The 17,063-nt window shown below is 40.5% G+C and overlaps 1 protein-coding gene across 2 annotated transcripts in view; it reads left to right on the forward strand.

Annotated features, from left to right (window-relative positions):
• The window catches only part of sord (sorbitol dehydrogenase), a 46,177-nt gene that overhangs the window by 5,235 nt on the left and 23,879 nt on the right, over nt 1-17,063 (forward strand). Inside the window, exon 2 of one of the 2 annotated variants that reach the window (XM_007908983.2) lies at nt 577-654. The exons of the other annotated variant lie outside the window; for it this stretch is intronic. Coding sequence (XP_007907174.1) covers nt 577-654 — 78 coding nt within the window. The remainder of the gene's footprint in view (nt 1-576; nt 655-17,063) is intronic. 2 annotated transcript variants of the gene reach the window in all.

Here is a 17,063-nt window from a genome sequence, read left to right on the forward strand (position 1 = left end):
ACTCTCTCCATGGCTGTTAGTGGGACATTGCTCTCTGCAAATTGATTGCCACATTCGCCTGCAAAATTCCCACTCACTCCAAATTACAGTATATCCTGTGAAGCGCTTTGAGACATCTTCTACGTTGTCTTTACCTGCGAGACCCTTTTATTTAAGATTGGAATTGTAGCAATTTCTTAAAACTCAATCTTCGTTCCACAGTTTTTATAAAGACCCAGCTTCTAAACTAAGACTGAATTTACAGAATTTTCCACAATTCTGTTTGACCTTACATTCTAAAGCAAAATAGGCTGAGGTAAAGACTCAGTGAAATTTGGGGCCCCCCGAGGCATGTTAACCTTCAACCCGAACTTCTTAGCTTGAAAAATTTCCGACAATGGTTGATGACAGGAAGAAATAAGCACTGAACATATGTTAATGCTCCTATTATGTTCATTCAAAAGTCCTGGAGTTATGCAATGTTATACAATGAGCTCAGGGTTGCAGATAAGGGCCATTTTAAGATTGATATCCTTGACCCCAGAGACAGAGGGCTTTGTGCTTCTCACTAACATCTGCCATTTATCACTTTTATAGGATATTGTACCCTGCTTGTCTAATTCCCTGGAACAATCAGACATAGAGCTCATCTTCCACTGCAAAGTTGCAAGCAAAGTGAGTGAGTGTAAAGCTGTAACTACACGTTCTGCGTAAATCCCATGTAAACTTTTTTCAACGTACTTTAATTAGTACTTTAATAATATTTGGATATGTGGCTCTGCAGTCAGGCGCTTAGGAATGAATTGAAACATCTGGATGATGTGGTGGGGCTCTGTGTCAAATGCAAGGATATTATTATTATTATTTAAAACAATAAATCAAGAGAATCACCAGAGTTTTGTATGGACATCAAGTTTGATTCTATCTTCTGACTTAGCTTAAACTAAATCTAGTACACAGAATATATTGTAAACTGTATTTTGTGGGCAAAACATGGCAGCCAATTGGTCACAGCAGTGTTCAACAAACAGCTATGGTTTGAGTGACTAAATGTATTTTTTTTTGGAGGGATTATTAGACCCGGAAAACGATCCGTCAATTGACTAACAACCGGGTTCCTATTCACTGCTAGGTAAACAGAGACGTGTGGAGGAAGGATACTTGCCTAAGGTTTTGCCCCTCCCGGGAATCAAACCCAGGTCCTCTCGCTTGCACGATGAGTGAGCTCCGGGAAAGTAAAGATATAAGCATATACCAGTATGGTGTACATTCAGTTATGCTTGTCTCTATTCACTGTGCTGTACAAGCAGATAAAAGAGGGTCAGTTTCTATGTTGAAAAAATATACACCTGAGGAGGGGGGAATGGGGTTGCATACTGTTTGGATGATCGCATTTGAGTTTCAAATACTTATATTGGGAGGGGACTTCAATACAAAAGTGATTTCAACACTGAACCTTTAGATTTATGCAAAACCTGCATTTCTCCTTGTTCATTTTTCCCTAAATGCATTCCTCTTGGTAAATGACCCTTTAAGAAACCAATAAAATTCATCAATGTTTATAAAGGAAATTTAACCAGGAGGAAAAATTCCAAAATAATCCCAAAGACAAGAAAACAAACATTTGAATTTCTTTTTCTGCTATTTAAACATAGGCACAGCAACAGAAAATGACAGAAGAATAATCTGCATCTTTTTTAGTTCCTTACACTTTTCGCAGGCAAACACATACATTTTGCATGAGGAAAATTAATGATTTATCTGGAGGATTGTTGGCTAGCAAATCCTCTTCTCTTTCCAATAGAGTCATGGAATTTTTAAGGTGAGGACAGGCAGAAAGGACCATGGTTTAATGTCTCATCTGCATTCACTGGAGCTCAGGTCCGCATCTGAAGAAGAGCAACAACAGCTACCAGCAACCCATGCAATTGCACAGGACCCCAAGGTAGCGAAGGGGCAGACCCCTTTCATCGTGACTCAGTTACTTGTTGGCTCGTACACTCCAGGCCAGGCTCCATCCACTCAAAAACCTATTGAAATCAGGACCCCCGCAAATGTGGCCCCTACACTTTACATTTATACAGTGCATTTCACACGGGGAGGACATCCCGTTAAAAGGACAGCATTTCCTACAATGAAGTGCTTCTCCAGCAATGCCCAGGAGTGTCAACCTGCACTATGATAATAATAATCCTTACATTTGATATAGCTCCTTATATTGACTTTGATACGTCTCAAAGTGCTTCATAGAATATACAGTAGAGTGAATTGACTGTATTTTTTGTTTACAAAACACGGCAGTCAATTGTGCACAGGAATGTCTCATGAACAGTCATGGATTGAGTGACCAGATTATTATTTTTAAATTATTTTTTGAAGGGATTATTACTTCCTGAAAAGTGATCCAGCAATCGACTAACAACTGATTCCTACTTACTGATAGGTAAACAGAGTCGTGTGGAGTAAGAAAACTTGCCTAACATTTTGTCCTGCCCGGGAATTGAATCCATGTCTTCTTGCTTGTGAGGCGAGTGCTCTAACCAATACGCTAAAGGACTCTGAGCTTGAAGTCCTGACATGGGGCTCGAAATGACAAATCCTGTGACTCAGAGGCGAGTGTGCTACCAACTCAGTCAACCAAATTCAAAAACAAAAAAAAGAATCTAATCTAGTCAATATATCTGCATGTGATGGACTGTTTAATGTGACGTTTGCCCAATTATCTGTCGATTCTTGCCAGAAAACTATTTGTGGTACTTCAATGCTGCCAAATCCTAAATATGCTGAACCTGACACATGATTTACTGGAACTATAAACTTTGCTGCTAGTAAGATATCTAATGAACCTCAGTATCTATTGCTGATGTCTTCAATATATTAATTAGTACATGATGTGTGCAAGGAGTATCCATGATTAACCAAATCACCATTCTGTACTTCCATTGCTGAACTTACTCACGTAATCAACAATTTTATCAGGGGATTAGTGACCTGGAAAAACTGCCTTCTCTTTTTGATTAATAATAATAATCCTTACATTTGAGATGTTTCAAAGCGCTTCACGGGATACACTGTGTATTTTGTAGGCAAGTAGGGCCACGGAAGCTTTAATGTCCACCCGATTAGGCAGACAGGACTTCAGTTTAACATTTCATATGAATGAATGTTCTATAAACACAAGCAGAGTCAAGTCCCTATCTGCCATTAATATCAAGGTTTGAGATTCTTTTTTTCACCAAGCTATAGGAAATTATAGTAATAATTTGGTCACTCAATCCACAACTGTTTATGGGACGCTGCTGTGCGCGATTGGCTGTCGGGTTTCGCCCACAAAATACATAGTCAATTCACTTTACAGTATATTCTGTGAAGCGCTTTAAGACGTCGCAAAGACGTGATAAAGCGCTATATCAAATGTAAGGATTATTATTATTATGTCCATGTAATTAGGTTTCAAATGCAATAAATCTTAACTGCTCTGACCTTGGCAATCTTGGCAAAGTAATTGAAGGTTTGAAACATTTAAAGCAACCATAAAACAATAAACTGTATAAAACATTCTGAATGTATTTTTGACCGACAGGAAAGCTGTAAGTCATACACATTAATTTATTTATGCCAACTAGGTGTCTAACATACCCAGAAACTCATTGTCATGGTTAAGAATATCCAAACCAGCCAGAGTTAATCTGCATGGAGTACACACTCTCTCCCCAGATGGATTGATCCTACTTATCTAATTCCAGAGAGTATTAGACACAGACCTACAACAACCCCATTGGGGACCTAATTAATTAATTAGTGTGCATTGGGTTCAGGCTGGCTGGTCTGTCATCTACAGTGCCTTGGAGTACTGCAGACTTGCCTGGCTCAGGAACTGAACTTTAATCTTACTGCTTTCTGCCTGTTCAAACAGGATGCTAAGATTAATTTAAAATGTATCCACCTATTCTCTGGAACGTAGTCTAATGCAATGGTAGCACTCTCGCCTCAGGCAAACTGGCTGCCAGATTTCGCCCAAAACGTACGCAGTCAATCCACTTTACAGTATATCTCAACAACATGATAAGGTGCTATATCAAATGCAAGGATTATTATTATTAACACCTATTTTAGTGTCCTCAACAAATTTGGCTATAGTGCTATTTCTGCCTAATTCAATGTCTTTGATGAATTTTGGAGTTAAATGCCAATCCAACATGGAACCTGGCAAACATCACTGGAAGCTGTCCCACAGCTGGATCCATCTCTCTAAATGACCAGTTTCTACTTCCTATTACTCAACCAATTTTCACCTGACCCTGTGACCTGTGAACCAGTCCCTGTCTTGCTTAACTTACCCAGGGACACCTTTGTGAAAGTACTTGTCAAACTTGCATTTTTACAGCACCTTATCATGGTGACACATCTCAAAGCATTTCACAGATAAGTACTATCCAGTGTAGTGACAGTATTTCATAAGATCACATGAGACTCTTGTAGGAAGAATGCCTTTTGGCTCTGTTGATATCATCTTTCAAGAATACACACCCACTGGACGTCCCATTACACCAACAAGCTGACTGTTTCAGTCAAAAATGACAGTAATTTTTTACTAGCAAGGCTCCAGAAACGACCATGAGTGATTGATTAATCTGAAGTCTTGTTGACTGAGACTCCTGGAGAAACTCGCTTCTATTTCCAAATAGTGTCACAAGATTTTTAATGTTTACCTGAACAGGCAGATAGTTCACTGGTTTAAGATCCCATCGGAACAATGGTGCTTTTAACACGCAATGTTCCCAAAGGAGTGCACCAACTGATACGTCAGCTTAGACTGTGAACTGCTATCTGGCTGTGGGTGATGTACAGTGAGCCAAACTGATACTTGATTTGTTGTAATTATGACCTTTGATAACAGGGAAGATATCTGATCCACAACTCCCAGAGTATTCATTGTTGATACATCTTCAATATATTTATTAGTTCACCCCCTGGAAAAAGGATGTATCTGATTGGCCTACCAACCTGTACTTTCATTGCTGACCTCAGCTTGGTTTAGCTCACATGCTTAACAATTGCTAATATAATCTTGTGATCATTCCTGTAAATGACTTACTTCATGTGAATTAAGGAAGCTATTTGTAGTTCTTTCCAGTCACAATCTTATTATTTTATTACCTTTTTAGCTAAAAAAAAACTATTACGCTAGCTGAGGATTCCAAGAACCTGGAAGCATGTAGCAATAAGTCCATTCATAAAATCACATGTTATCAATAACTTGCAATTATATAGAGGCCTTTTTAGGGATAGGTTGGTTGCCAATCGAGGGAGGAAGGGCCACAAGGGAAAACCTAATTACATGGACATAATAATAATAATCCTTACATTTGATATAGCGCTTTATCACGTCTTTGCGACGTCTTAAAGCGCTTCACAGAATATACTGTAAAGTGAATTGACTATGTATTTTGTGGGCGAAACCCGACAGCCAATCGCGCACAGCAGCGTCCCATAAACAGTTGTGGATTGAGTGACCAAATTATTACTTTAAAAAAAATGATATTTTGTGGGTAAATTGCACACGGCAGTGTCCCACAAACCGTAGTGGATTGAAGTGACCGATTTATTATTTTTTGATGGAATTATTAGCCCCCCACCAACAACTGGGCTCCTACTTACTGCTGGTGGTAAACAGAAGGCCATGGAGTAATGAAATTTGCCCAACATTTCGTCCTGCTAGGAATTGAATGGAGATCTCTCACTTGAATGCTCTAACCTCTGAGCTACAGGACTCCACATGCTAAACAATCAACAGCACTGAAACAAGTCAAATCAGTTCAACTGGTCTGTGTCAGTGTCTGTACACCACATGAGCCTCCACACCTCTAAGGCAACTCTGGAATCCACAGGTGCTTTCCGTATTTGACCTAGTAACACCTATTAAACAAATAGCTCCTGAGACAATGTTTAGCTTCACATGGATCACTCCAGCCTTTTTAAACCATTTTCACTGCTGCACCAAATTTTTATTCAATCACATAGTAAGATCACAATGGATCAGAGAGATCCAAAATTCCACCCAGAGTCACTCTACATTCTGCGATCCTCTCTCTAAATGCATTCTATTTTGTTCATTGTGAAAAATGATTAAGTTCAGTCTTAATTTACAAGTCGATTTCCTGCAGTTCCTAAAAAGGATGGCTTCATGGATGAAAAACTGAATTTAAGGAGTTAAATTCTGTGCAATCTTAAATTTTAAGAGAAAATAGCCTAAAAGTTAGGTGAAATTTTGGAACAATCGTCTGCTGCTTTGACTTGAAGATATGTGGGATCATTAGACTATAATCATTGAAACATAGACACAGTGTCTGAGAGAGATATGGTTATTTAATCATAAATGCCTAATCACAAATCATTGTGAAGTCCAGTAGCGTAGCACACCCCTCGCAAGTTCCTATTTACTGCTAGCTAAACAGAGGCATGTGGAGTAATGAAACTTGCCCAACATTTCGCCCTGCCGGGAATTGAACCCGGGTCTCTCACTTGCGAGGTGAGTGCTCTAACCACTGAGCGACAGGACTACACAAGTGCAAGGATTATTATTATTAAAACTATTGAGTTTAGTCCACAAAATATACAATCAATTCACTTTACAGAATATTCTGTGACGCCCTCAAAGACGTGATAAGACACAATATCAAATTCAAGGATTATTATTATTATTAGATGAGGGAATTCATTTTGTGGAGCACACAGAGCCAGAGTGACTGCCAGGGAGTGTGAATTGATGTTGTAATAGTAGCCACAATGTTTATCTGTACAAAGCACCAGTACAGTATGTTTCAAGCTACGTGTCCTGCCTAGGACTACCTGTTCAGGCTTTAGAACACAGGAATGACAAAGATGTTGCTGTACTCAAATTGACAGCCGTAATCGGCCACAAGATACAACTGGTCACACCACTTTACATCATCGCCCGTGAAGTGTTAGGCGATAACTCGATAAGGCGTTTTATCAAACACAACAATTTTTAAATTCTTCATGGATCAATTTTCTTAAAAAAAGAATGAAAGAAGTAAAATAGCCACACCTTTTAATTTAAACAATCACTGGGTGCTCTCAGAAGTTTAATTGCAACAAAATATGAATGAACAGGGCAAAAGTCCAATAATCCTTCATTCCTTTCTCTTTCCTTTTTGCAGAAATAGCATGTCGTTGTTCATAGAATTTCTTTATGTTTACAGAATAATTTAGGCCATGCTTCAAAAATAATTTGTCGGAGCCATAGAAATGGTTTAAAAAGGTCAACGCAAAAATCACGTGTAGCCTCAGAACTTACCGGTTCAAAAAATTTAGCTGCTTTTGACATTGTCAACTACCATGATGATGGTGGAATCATTTTTTGACCAAAAGATATAAAACAATAAAAATACAACCAGAAATTATAAATAGTTCCCACAATGAATAGCAGGACTGATCACAAGATTGCCGTTGCCCCACTATTCAGGACTTTGAGCTCTTAGTCTAGTTTAGAGTGATCCAACCTTTTGACTGCTGAGGGCCAGATGCCAGATTTGAGACACGTCCGCAGTCAGTTAAGCAATATTTCCCTTCATTCGTTCAAATGAAATGTTAAACTGAAGTCCTGTCTGCCTAATCAGATGGACATTAAAGCTTCTGTGGCACTACTTGCCTACAAAATACCCAGTCACTACACTTCACAGTGAAGCACTTTGAGACATCTCAAATGTAAGCATTATTATTATTAATCAAAAAGAGAAGGCAGTTTCTCCAGATAAAATTGTTGATTACGTGAGCAAGTTCAGCAATGAAAGCAGAGAATGGTGATTTGGTTGATCATGAACATTCCTTGCACACATCATGTACTAATTAATATACTGAAGACTTGAACCCACAACCTTTTGATTCAGAGTCAAGAGTGGTACCAATTCAACCAGGCTTACAACAACAAATTACATTTGTACATCTTCTTTCACGTCAGGAGAATGTCCCAAGGCTACATACAAATGTACTGTTCAGGAGTTCCCTACAACCTTGCTCATATGTGCGAGCTTATGTTAGATAGCGAGTCAGATAGTGAGTGCTGACTAACAGGACCAGAAAAATTCCACATAACTCAAAACGGTTGTCTCTAATTCAAATGATGTTGACAATTAGCAAATTATTCTGACGGGTCACTGAATCTTAAGAGATCTCCGGAAGGGATAAGGCATGAGCACTTGCCTCGCAATGAACCAGTTTACCTAGTAGTAAGTAGGAACCCGGTTATTAGTTGATTGGTGTATCGGTTTTCTGGGGGCAATAATCCCTTCAAATAAAGAAATAAATAATAAATTTGGTCGCTCAATCCACGACTGTTTGTGGGGTGCTGCTGTGCACAATTGGCCACGTTTCGCCCACAAAATATAGTCCATTCATTTTATCGTATATCCTGTGAAGCGCTTTGAGACGTTGCGAAGAAGCGATAAGGCACTATATCAAATGCAAGGATCGACTTATTGTATTATAACGAGCTACTTTGCTTATAGTGTTTATTGTAAACAGACCCCTCTGATGTTAAATCCAACTGACACTTCACAGATTGATATCGTAAATTAGTTTCAAAGGAGGGATCTGTCAACCTGTATTGTGGAGTTCTTCAGCATAGTGGTTATAGCGCTCGCCTCGAAAGTGAGAAACCTGAGTTTGTTTCCTCGGCAGGGCAAAACGTTAGGCAAATTTCCTTACTTCACACGCCTCTGTTCATCTAGCAGTAGGAAGTAGGAACTCGGTTGTTATTCGATTGGTGGATCATTTCCCGGGGGTAATAATCCCGACAAAAAACAATTAAATAAATAATATGGTCACTCAATGCATGACTGTTTGTGGGACATTGCTGTGCACAATTGGCTGCCGCATTTCGCCCACAAAATACAGTCAATTCATTTTACAGTATATTCTGTGAGCAAGTCTGCAAGGGAAGAGAGAATCAAAACTTAGAACACAAGTCTGTGTTTAAAAGAACTCTGGATTATGACATTTTTTAAATCCATGCTAAAGAAGTTGGTTGTGTTTCAAGAGGAATTCCTTTTACTTGTGTTTTGTCTTTTGTTTATTCCTTTGTGTTCTGGGCTGTATGTGGTATTTTGTCTTTGGTAACACATAAATCAAATAATTCAAATTGTGTAAAGTCATTAATCGAGATCAGCAAAAAATGTGTTCACGTCAAGGATAAGATTGTGAACTGTTCCCTATTGTCTATTCCAGGCAGTCTGAGTTTATATCTTGTAGTTACGAGAAATCACTGCAAGCTCAAAGAGCACACAGGAGTGGGTGTAGTTGGAAGTGGTTGGCCCTCTTTAAAGGTTGGCATCCATTGAGGGCATTGGGTAATGCTCTCAATGTCCAGTCTAATACTACACAAAACGATGACAACCTATATCTTTTATTCATGAGCTATGTGGTCAGCCATCAAGAACCTTGTCGGCGTGTGCACTTGGAGCCAGTTCAACCCCCAAGGACACAGCACAGCAATGTTCCACAAACAGCCATGGAGCAAGTGACCATTTTTATTTAGGAAATTGTTGGCCAGGATATCAGGAGAAACTCTTTTTGAATAGTTCTATTGGATCTTTAACGTTCACCTGAACAGGCAGACGGTTCCTCAGATTTATGTCTCATCCAAAGACTGGTAAATGCAAAGGCTGGTAAATGGAGTTGAGCCAGGATCTAATAGAATGGCGGAACAGGATCAAGGGGTTGAATGGCTTACTCCTGTTTCTATGTTCCTACCAGAGTGGATACCTAAATTATAAGCTTGATCCACCGCTTCTGAACCAGAGGCAAGAGTGCCACCAATTCACCACTGTGTTGTCAACTTGTTCGGAAAATCATTACTCTTCATTGCATTTATTAAAAGTGCTCTTGTGTTGAGTCACCACTCACCTTCCAACCAAAGTCACAATATTGAAGATAAACTTTCCTGCACTTGTTCTCAGCCCCTGCAAACCAGTCAAGATGTTATTATTTTTTAAGTGAGTCACACTTTTTATTTGTTATCCTCGTAGAACTCATTTGGGGTATTGTTCTCCGTGCATGACCATAAGCTGAGTTCAGTTTAGGGTTAAAATTCTGGATGCTGGGAATTGCAGGAGTAACGTCAATTTCTTTTGTGATGGTTTTATTGTGCAGCCAGATGCCATTCACAGCATGCATTGCTGAATCTGGAATACAGCATGTGTCTGCCATCTAAGACAATGAGAAGTCAGGGCCACACAAACAGGTGCTGCAAAACAGATTCACCAAATACGTGTTGGGTGGCATCGAGGGGATTGTCTTGCTGTATCTGTTCCAGGTCTTTCTGACAGGATTGTGACGCTTCTGTCACCGGTTGATGTTGTGTTGCTGGAGGACTCACCTGGGGACTTTTACGTTACACCTGCCACTCAATCTTAGAATTAAGGGAAGATGGTCTTATTGGCTAAAACCAGGTGGAATCGTGGGCTTAGAGTTTTATCTCTCCGTTTTAGTCATCTTCTTTCATGATTCTTCGAAAGGAATACTTGTTGAGTATTTTGATGTCTTGCATTCAGCCCTTCAAATGGGCAACAAGAAGAATTGGCAGATACACATATGAAGGTATTTTGTCATTCATCTACCCAGTGTAAAAATTACAGGAGAGGGGTTTTAGATAAACCTGACCTGGGCATACCATTAATTTTGGTATTATTCCATAGATTAAGAGAATGCATATATGACATTGTGATGTTTACATTATTTGTTTTTGTGTTAACTTGTAGGTCCTGAAATATTTCTTTTTAATTTCCCTCTTTTTCATCTTTTGAAGGCACTAATAGGCTGCTGTGGCATAGTTCCACAGGTGCCCTCTCCACTGGAACTACTGTCCTTCTTCATGAACGAGCATAGACAGAGACACGTCAGTGGGCTATTACAACAACAGAGTAGCATCTTAGAGCTCTGCAATTGCCGAGGATGGACACCGAGTGAGGGGGAAGGGGAAGGACCGTAAGAGTGGTTGAAGTCTTAAAGTAAGATTCATTACTTTAATAATGAATGTTTACTTTAATCTCAACTACCGCCCCATCTCCAACCTCCCTTTACTCTCCAAGGTCCTGGAACGAGTCGTTGCTTCCCAGCTTCGCTCCTTCCTCTCCCGCCACTCCCTTCATGAACCCCTCCAATCGGATTTCCGTGCCGCCCACAGCACAGAAACAGCCCTGGTCAAAGTGACAAATGAGATTCTGTCTATCTACGACCAGGACTTCCTCTGCCTCTTTGTCCTCCTTGACCTCTCCACTGTCTTCAACACTGTTGGCCACTCTATCCTCAACCACTGCCTCTTCTCTCACCTCAACCTTCACGGTTCTGTCCTTGAACATTTCAGTTCATACCTCTCACACCGCTTCCACTTCATCTCAACAATCGTTTTTTCCTCTAGACCGTCTCTTGTGGCGTTCCTCAGGGCTCTGTCTTGGTTTCCTCTTCTTCAGTATCTATATGCTCCCTCTTGGTGACATCGTCCACAGACATGGGGTCAACTTCCACATATATGCAGATGACACCCAACTCTACTTCTCTGCCTCCACCCTTGACTCCAGGGCCATTGCTGTCCTGACAGAATGTCTGTCAGACATCAAGTCCTGGATGAGAGCGAACTTTATTCAGTTGAACATCAACAAGACTGAGGCTCTCCTGATTGGTTCCTGTCAGTGTCTCCGTACCTCAGGCACTGACAGCATCACCATACATGGATGCACACTCCACCCTACTGAGCCAGTCTAGAACCTTGGCGGCTTGTTTGACCCTCAACTATTCTTTCTACCCCACATCCATGCCACGACCTGCTCTGCCTTCCTGCACCTGCGCAACATTGCCTGGCTCCGCCACTGTCTCACACTGCAGGCTGCCGAAACCCTCATACATGCATTCATAACATCCAGGCTCGACTATGAAAACTCCCTGCCTAAGGTAACTTAGCACAGACTTGCACTGAAGTTCCCACCTTTTAGTTGGTACACCTTAGTCCAGTACCAGGTGATGCCTCTATCCTCTAGCCCATCCAGGAGGATCGAGTACAGTGTAAACATGATTTCATTATAATAATAATCCTTGCATTTGATATAGAGCTTTATTATATCAGAGTTATGGGATACCTGGAGGACCATAAAAAGATTAGGCAGTCAACATGGCTTTACAAAAGGGAAGTCATGCTTAACTAACCTTTTAGAATTTTTTGAGGATGTATCCAGCAGGTTGGATAAGGGGGAACCAGTAGATGTGGTATATTTGGATTTGGAAGGCATTTGACAAGGCGCCACACAAAAGGCTGTTACTCAAGATCAAGGCCCACGGGATTGTGGAGTCCTGTAGCTCAGTGGTTGAGCACTCGCTTTGCAAGCTAGAGACCTGAGTTCAATTCCAGGCAGGGCGAAACCTTGGGCAAGTTTCCTTACTCCACACGCCTAATAATAATCCCTCCAAAAAACCAAAAACAATAATTAAATTGGTCATTTTCAATTACGACTGTTTGTGGGACATTGCTGTGCGCAATTGGCTGCCGCGTTCGCCCACAAATATACAGTCAATTCACTTTACAGTGTGTTCTGTGAAGCGCTTTGGGACGTCCTCCCGACGTGAAAAGCGCTATATCAAATGCAAGGATTATTATTTATTAATGGGAAAATATTAACATAGTGATAAACGGATCATTCTCGAAATGGCAGGATGTAACTAGTGGAGTGCCACAAGGATCAGTGCTTGGGCCTCAGCTATTTACCATTTACATCAATGATCTGGACGAGGACATTGAATGTAATGTGTCTAAATTTGTGGATGATACTAAACTAGGTAGCAGAGTGAGCTCTCAGGATGATGCAAAAAGATTGCAACAGGATATAGATAGGCGAGGGGAGTGGGCAAGTAGGTGGCAGATGGAATTCAATGTTAGCAAGTGTGAAATTATTCACCTAGGTAGTAAGAATAAAAGAACAGATTATTTTCTGGAAGGGGAGAAGTTAGATAGTGTTAGTATTCAAAGGGATTTGGGTGTCTTTGTACACCAGTCCCAAAAAGTTAGTTTGCAGGTGCAGCACCAACTAAGAAGGTGAACGGCATGTTAGCGTTCATTTTGAAAGGTTTAGAATATAAGAGTAGGGAAGTCTTGCTGCAACTGTATAGGGCCTTGGTGAGACCGCACCTAGATTATTGTGTGCAGATTTGGTCTCCTTATTTAAAAAAGGACATACTTGCCCCAGAGGGGGTGCAGCGTAGATTCACTCGGTTAGTTCCTGGGATGAGGGGACTGACCTATGAGGATAGGCTGAATAAACTAGGGCTGTATTCTCTGGAGTACAGAAGAATTAGGGGGGATCTTATTGAAACATAAGATTCTTAAAGGGCTGATAAAGTAGACACTGAGGGTCTGTTTCTCCTGGTAGGAGAATCTATAACCAGGGGTCACAGTCTTAAAATTAAGGGTCAGCCTCTTAGAACAGAGTTGAGGAAACATTTCTTCACTCAGAGAGTAGTGAACTTATGGAATTCACTACCCCAGAAGGCTGCAGATGCTCAGTCCTTGAACATTTTCAAGGCTGAGACTGATAGATTCTTGAAAAATAGAGGGATTAGGGGATATGGGGGTAGGGCAGGTAATCAGAGTTAGGTGAGAAGATCTGCCATGATCTTATTGAATGGCGGAGCAGGCACGAAGGGCCGAATGGTCTACTCCTGCTCCTAATTCTTATGTTCTTATGTCATCAAGACATCTCAAAGAGCTTCATAGGATATACTGTAAAGTGATATGACTGTGTACTTTGTGGGGGAGCACAGTAGCCAATTTGTGTTCAGCAGTGTCCGAAAACAGCCATGGAGTGAGTGACCAAAACAATATGTGGTCACTCAATCCACCACTGTTTGTGGGACACTGCTGTGTGCAATTGGCTGCTGCATTTCGCCCACAAAATACACAGTCAATCCACTTCACAATATACTCTGTGATGCGCTTTAAGACATCTCAACGGCTTTTAGATGCCTAAGGGGCTGCATCAAATGCAAGGATTATTATTATTATTATTATTCTTAAGCCAAAATGTACCCAGCAGGAGAGATACAGGAGGAAATAATTGGAACAAGTTGGAAATACCTCTCTTTCCCTCTGCTCGCCCAAAGGTTTCATTTTAAAGTGATAGACAGAAGCAACATCTTCTACTAATTGCTTTCCTCTGAGGTGAAGTGTCATTTCATGAGAACAAATGAGACTCCAGTGTGTTCATTTACAGGTAGGCATTTGACAGCCTGCTCCCTTTTATTTTCCTGCAGGATAGCTGGGCTACTGAGATTGCAAAAAAGCCACAGACAAGAATTTTTGACCAAGCCCACAGAAAATTGCCAAAATGTCAATCACATTTTCCAAACAAGAGATCGCAGTGACCTGAAGCATCACAAGTAAAGAAACAATAGGTTTGTTTGTGTCAGCTCAGCTCTGATCACCACTCGTCAGAATATTGTCTTGGGGACTTGAGCTCAAGATCTAGGTTGATGCTCCACTGTAATACTTGAAGGAGTGTCGCATTTTCAGAGATGCCGTCCTTCAGATAAGACATTAAGCAGAGGTCCCAACTGCCTGTTAAAAGCCCCGTGATGTTAAACATCCCATGACACTATTCAAATCATTTCCTGGTCAAACCAGGTAAATTGGTCATGAACCTCATGACCTTGATAGTGCAGACTGTTGTGTTGCACTACACAAACAGTCGTTCCACTTGACAGTAATTACCTGTGATTTAATGAGGTGCTACAAAAATGCATGTTATTTTTACTGTACTGATGAAATCAACACTGTTGGACTCTGATTTCTATCAGATTGTAGATGTTACATTTTCATCATTTGATATATCAACAGGTATGGCAAAGAGTTGAATTCGTAGTTGTCCGACGTAATATCTGTTCTCTACACAGAGATCAATAATTTTATTGCTTTGTGTTTGTCAGTTATTTTATGAGGGTTTATTAGATAAAATTTAAGGGTTTATTCAATGACATTGTAATATGATAGGTTACATAAATCAGAAGCCATTAATCAATGTTGAAAGTTTCAATTGCAGTTATAAACTGCAAGAACTTTGGTCTGAAAACGCAGCCTGGTCTACGTGTCAGAATGTCTCTGACATTGGAGTGTGGAGAAGTTAGTTGAACTAATCCTACAGTGGCAACCATTACCTAAAATCAATCATTTTATCTGAATTTTTGGGGTCACAGACTTTACTCTTTTGTCTTAAAACAAACAATAGCTGTGAGTGTGCTGTGAATAAACTGTTTAACAATAAACACATAATTATTGTTCAGGTGGGTGTTAAAGATCCCGTGACGCTATTCGAAAAGAGAAGGGAATTTTGGTGCTCTGGCCAACAATCTCCCAGATTGGTCATGGCTGTTTGTGGTGGAACATTACTGTGCACAATGGTCTGCCATTTTCACCCACATATTCACAATCACAGATTGAACTTTACAGTAAAATGCTTGGAGTGCTTTGAGGCAGCCTACCAACATGACAAACACTGTATTAACTGCAGGGATTACTATTATTATTATTATTATCCTCTGTCATCTAGGCGTGTAAGTCATCATTTGCCTGATGAAGGATGATGTAACTTGTCTGTTATCTCATTAAGGCATTACTGTTTTCTGGAGTAATGTTGCTGTAAATTTTATGAGCCAGACCAGATAATAATCCTTGCATTTGAGAGAACGTCTTATCATGCCTTCGAGATATCTCAAAGCGTTTCACGGAACATACTGTAAAGTGAATTGACTTTTTATATTGTGAGCGAAAATATGACATATAATTAATGTGTTGGAAAACAACCTATGCTTCAAAGCCTTTCTTGAGTTGTCATTTAATGGGTTGAAAATAGACAGTTTAAAATAGCCAGCTGTTCTTGTCAGATACTGTTGAGTGAACAGCTTAGACGTTCCAGTAGCTGCCAGGGTGAACGCTGAACCGCAAGCAGAGATTTCACTGAGGCATAGCAGGATTGCTCTGCTGAAAGGGTAATTGACTGGATTGTTTGTGTGTTATATTGTATATAAATGGGGCTTTTGTTATTTGCTGAGTGGTTATGATTTATATTTGCTTATTGAATTGCAGATCCAGTGAGTTAATTATTGCTATTGGAGGATGACGCATTGAATTGCTTCTTCTTTCTGGCTTATATAAAAAAAATTATCTCCATCTTTCCTTTCCCCCGATATAATCTGACGTTAATTTGATTTCTTACAGGAAGTATTTCAATGCTGTTTCAGCCGACTGAATTAAATCAGCACAAAGATCTGCAAGCATAACTGTTGGCTTGTATTCAAATCCCTTTACTCTCTGGCACCTCCCTACCTCTCCGACCATCTCACTCCCCATTCCACCATCCAGCGTCTCTGCTCGACTGGCAGGGTTGTGAACACTCTCTCTCAATCCCTCCGTCTTGCCCCATCCTTCCCCATCTTTAGGTCGCGCCTGAAGACCTTCCTCTTTGACCGTGCCTAGAGTTACCTTTCCCCTTACCCTGGGCCGGTGTCAAGCTCCGTCACTGTCAAGCGCTCTGGGAGTCTACCCTACTTGAGGGGTGCTATATGAATGCAAGTTGTTGTTGTGCTGAGTCCACAGAGGTGGTGGTGGGAGGGTGGGGAGAGGAATTATTCACCCCCTGCCTAGGACTCAGCATAATAGTTTGCGACTAAGGGATTTTCTGGACCAAAAACTGCCCAATTAGTAAAGAGGAATCACTATGTTCCGATCATAGATTACAGGGGTGTGGGACGGGATTGTCTGTGCGAACTTAGAAGGAGGAAAGGCAACTGCAACAATCTCACATGAACAGAATGCAATACAGGCTCCATTTGCGCAACCCTGTCTTTGTTCTAGTAACAATAATATATGGGTATTTTATCTATCACCTGCTGAAATGACACAAAGTACCGTACTTCACAAAAGGAATTACTTTGAAGCAGTGACATGTTACATATGTGCAATTGTGGTGATGGATCTGTCACAACAACATTCCACAAACTACACTGAGATAAATGCCCAAATG

Source organism: Callorhinchus milii, unplaced genomic scaffold, assembly GCF_018977255.1.
Source record: "Callorhinchus milii isolate IMCB2004 unplaced genomic scaffold, IMCB_Cmil_1.0 Scaffold22, whole genome shotgun sequence".
NCBI classification, from domain to species: Eukaryota; Metazoa; Chordata; class Chondrichthyes; order Chimaeriformes; family Callorhinchidae; genus Callorhinchus; species Callorhinchus milii.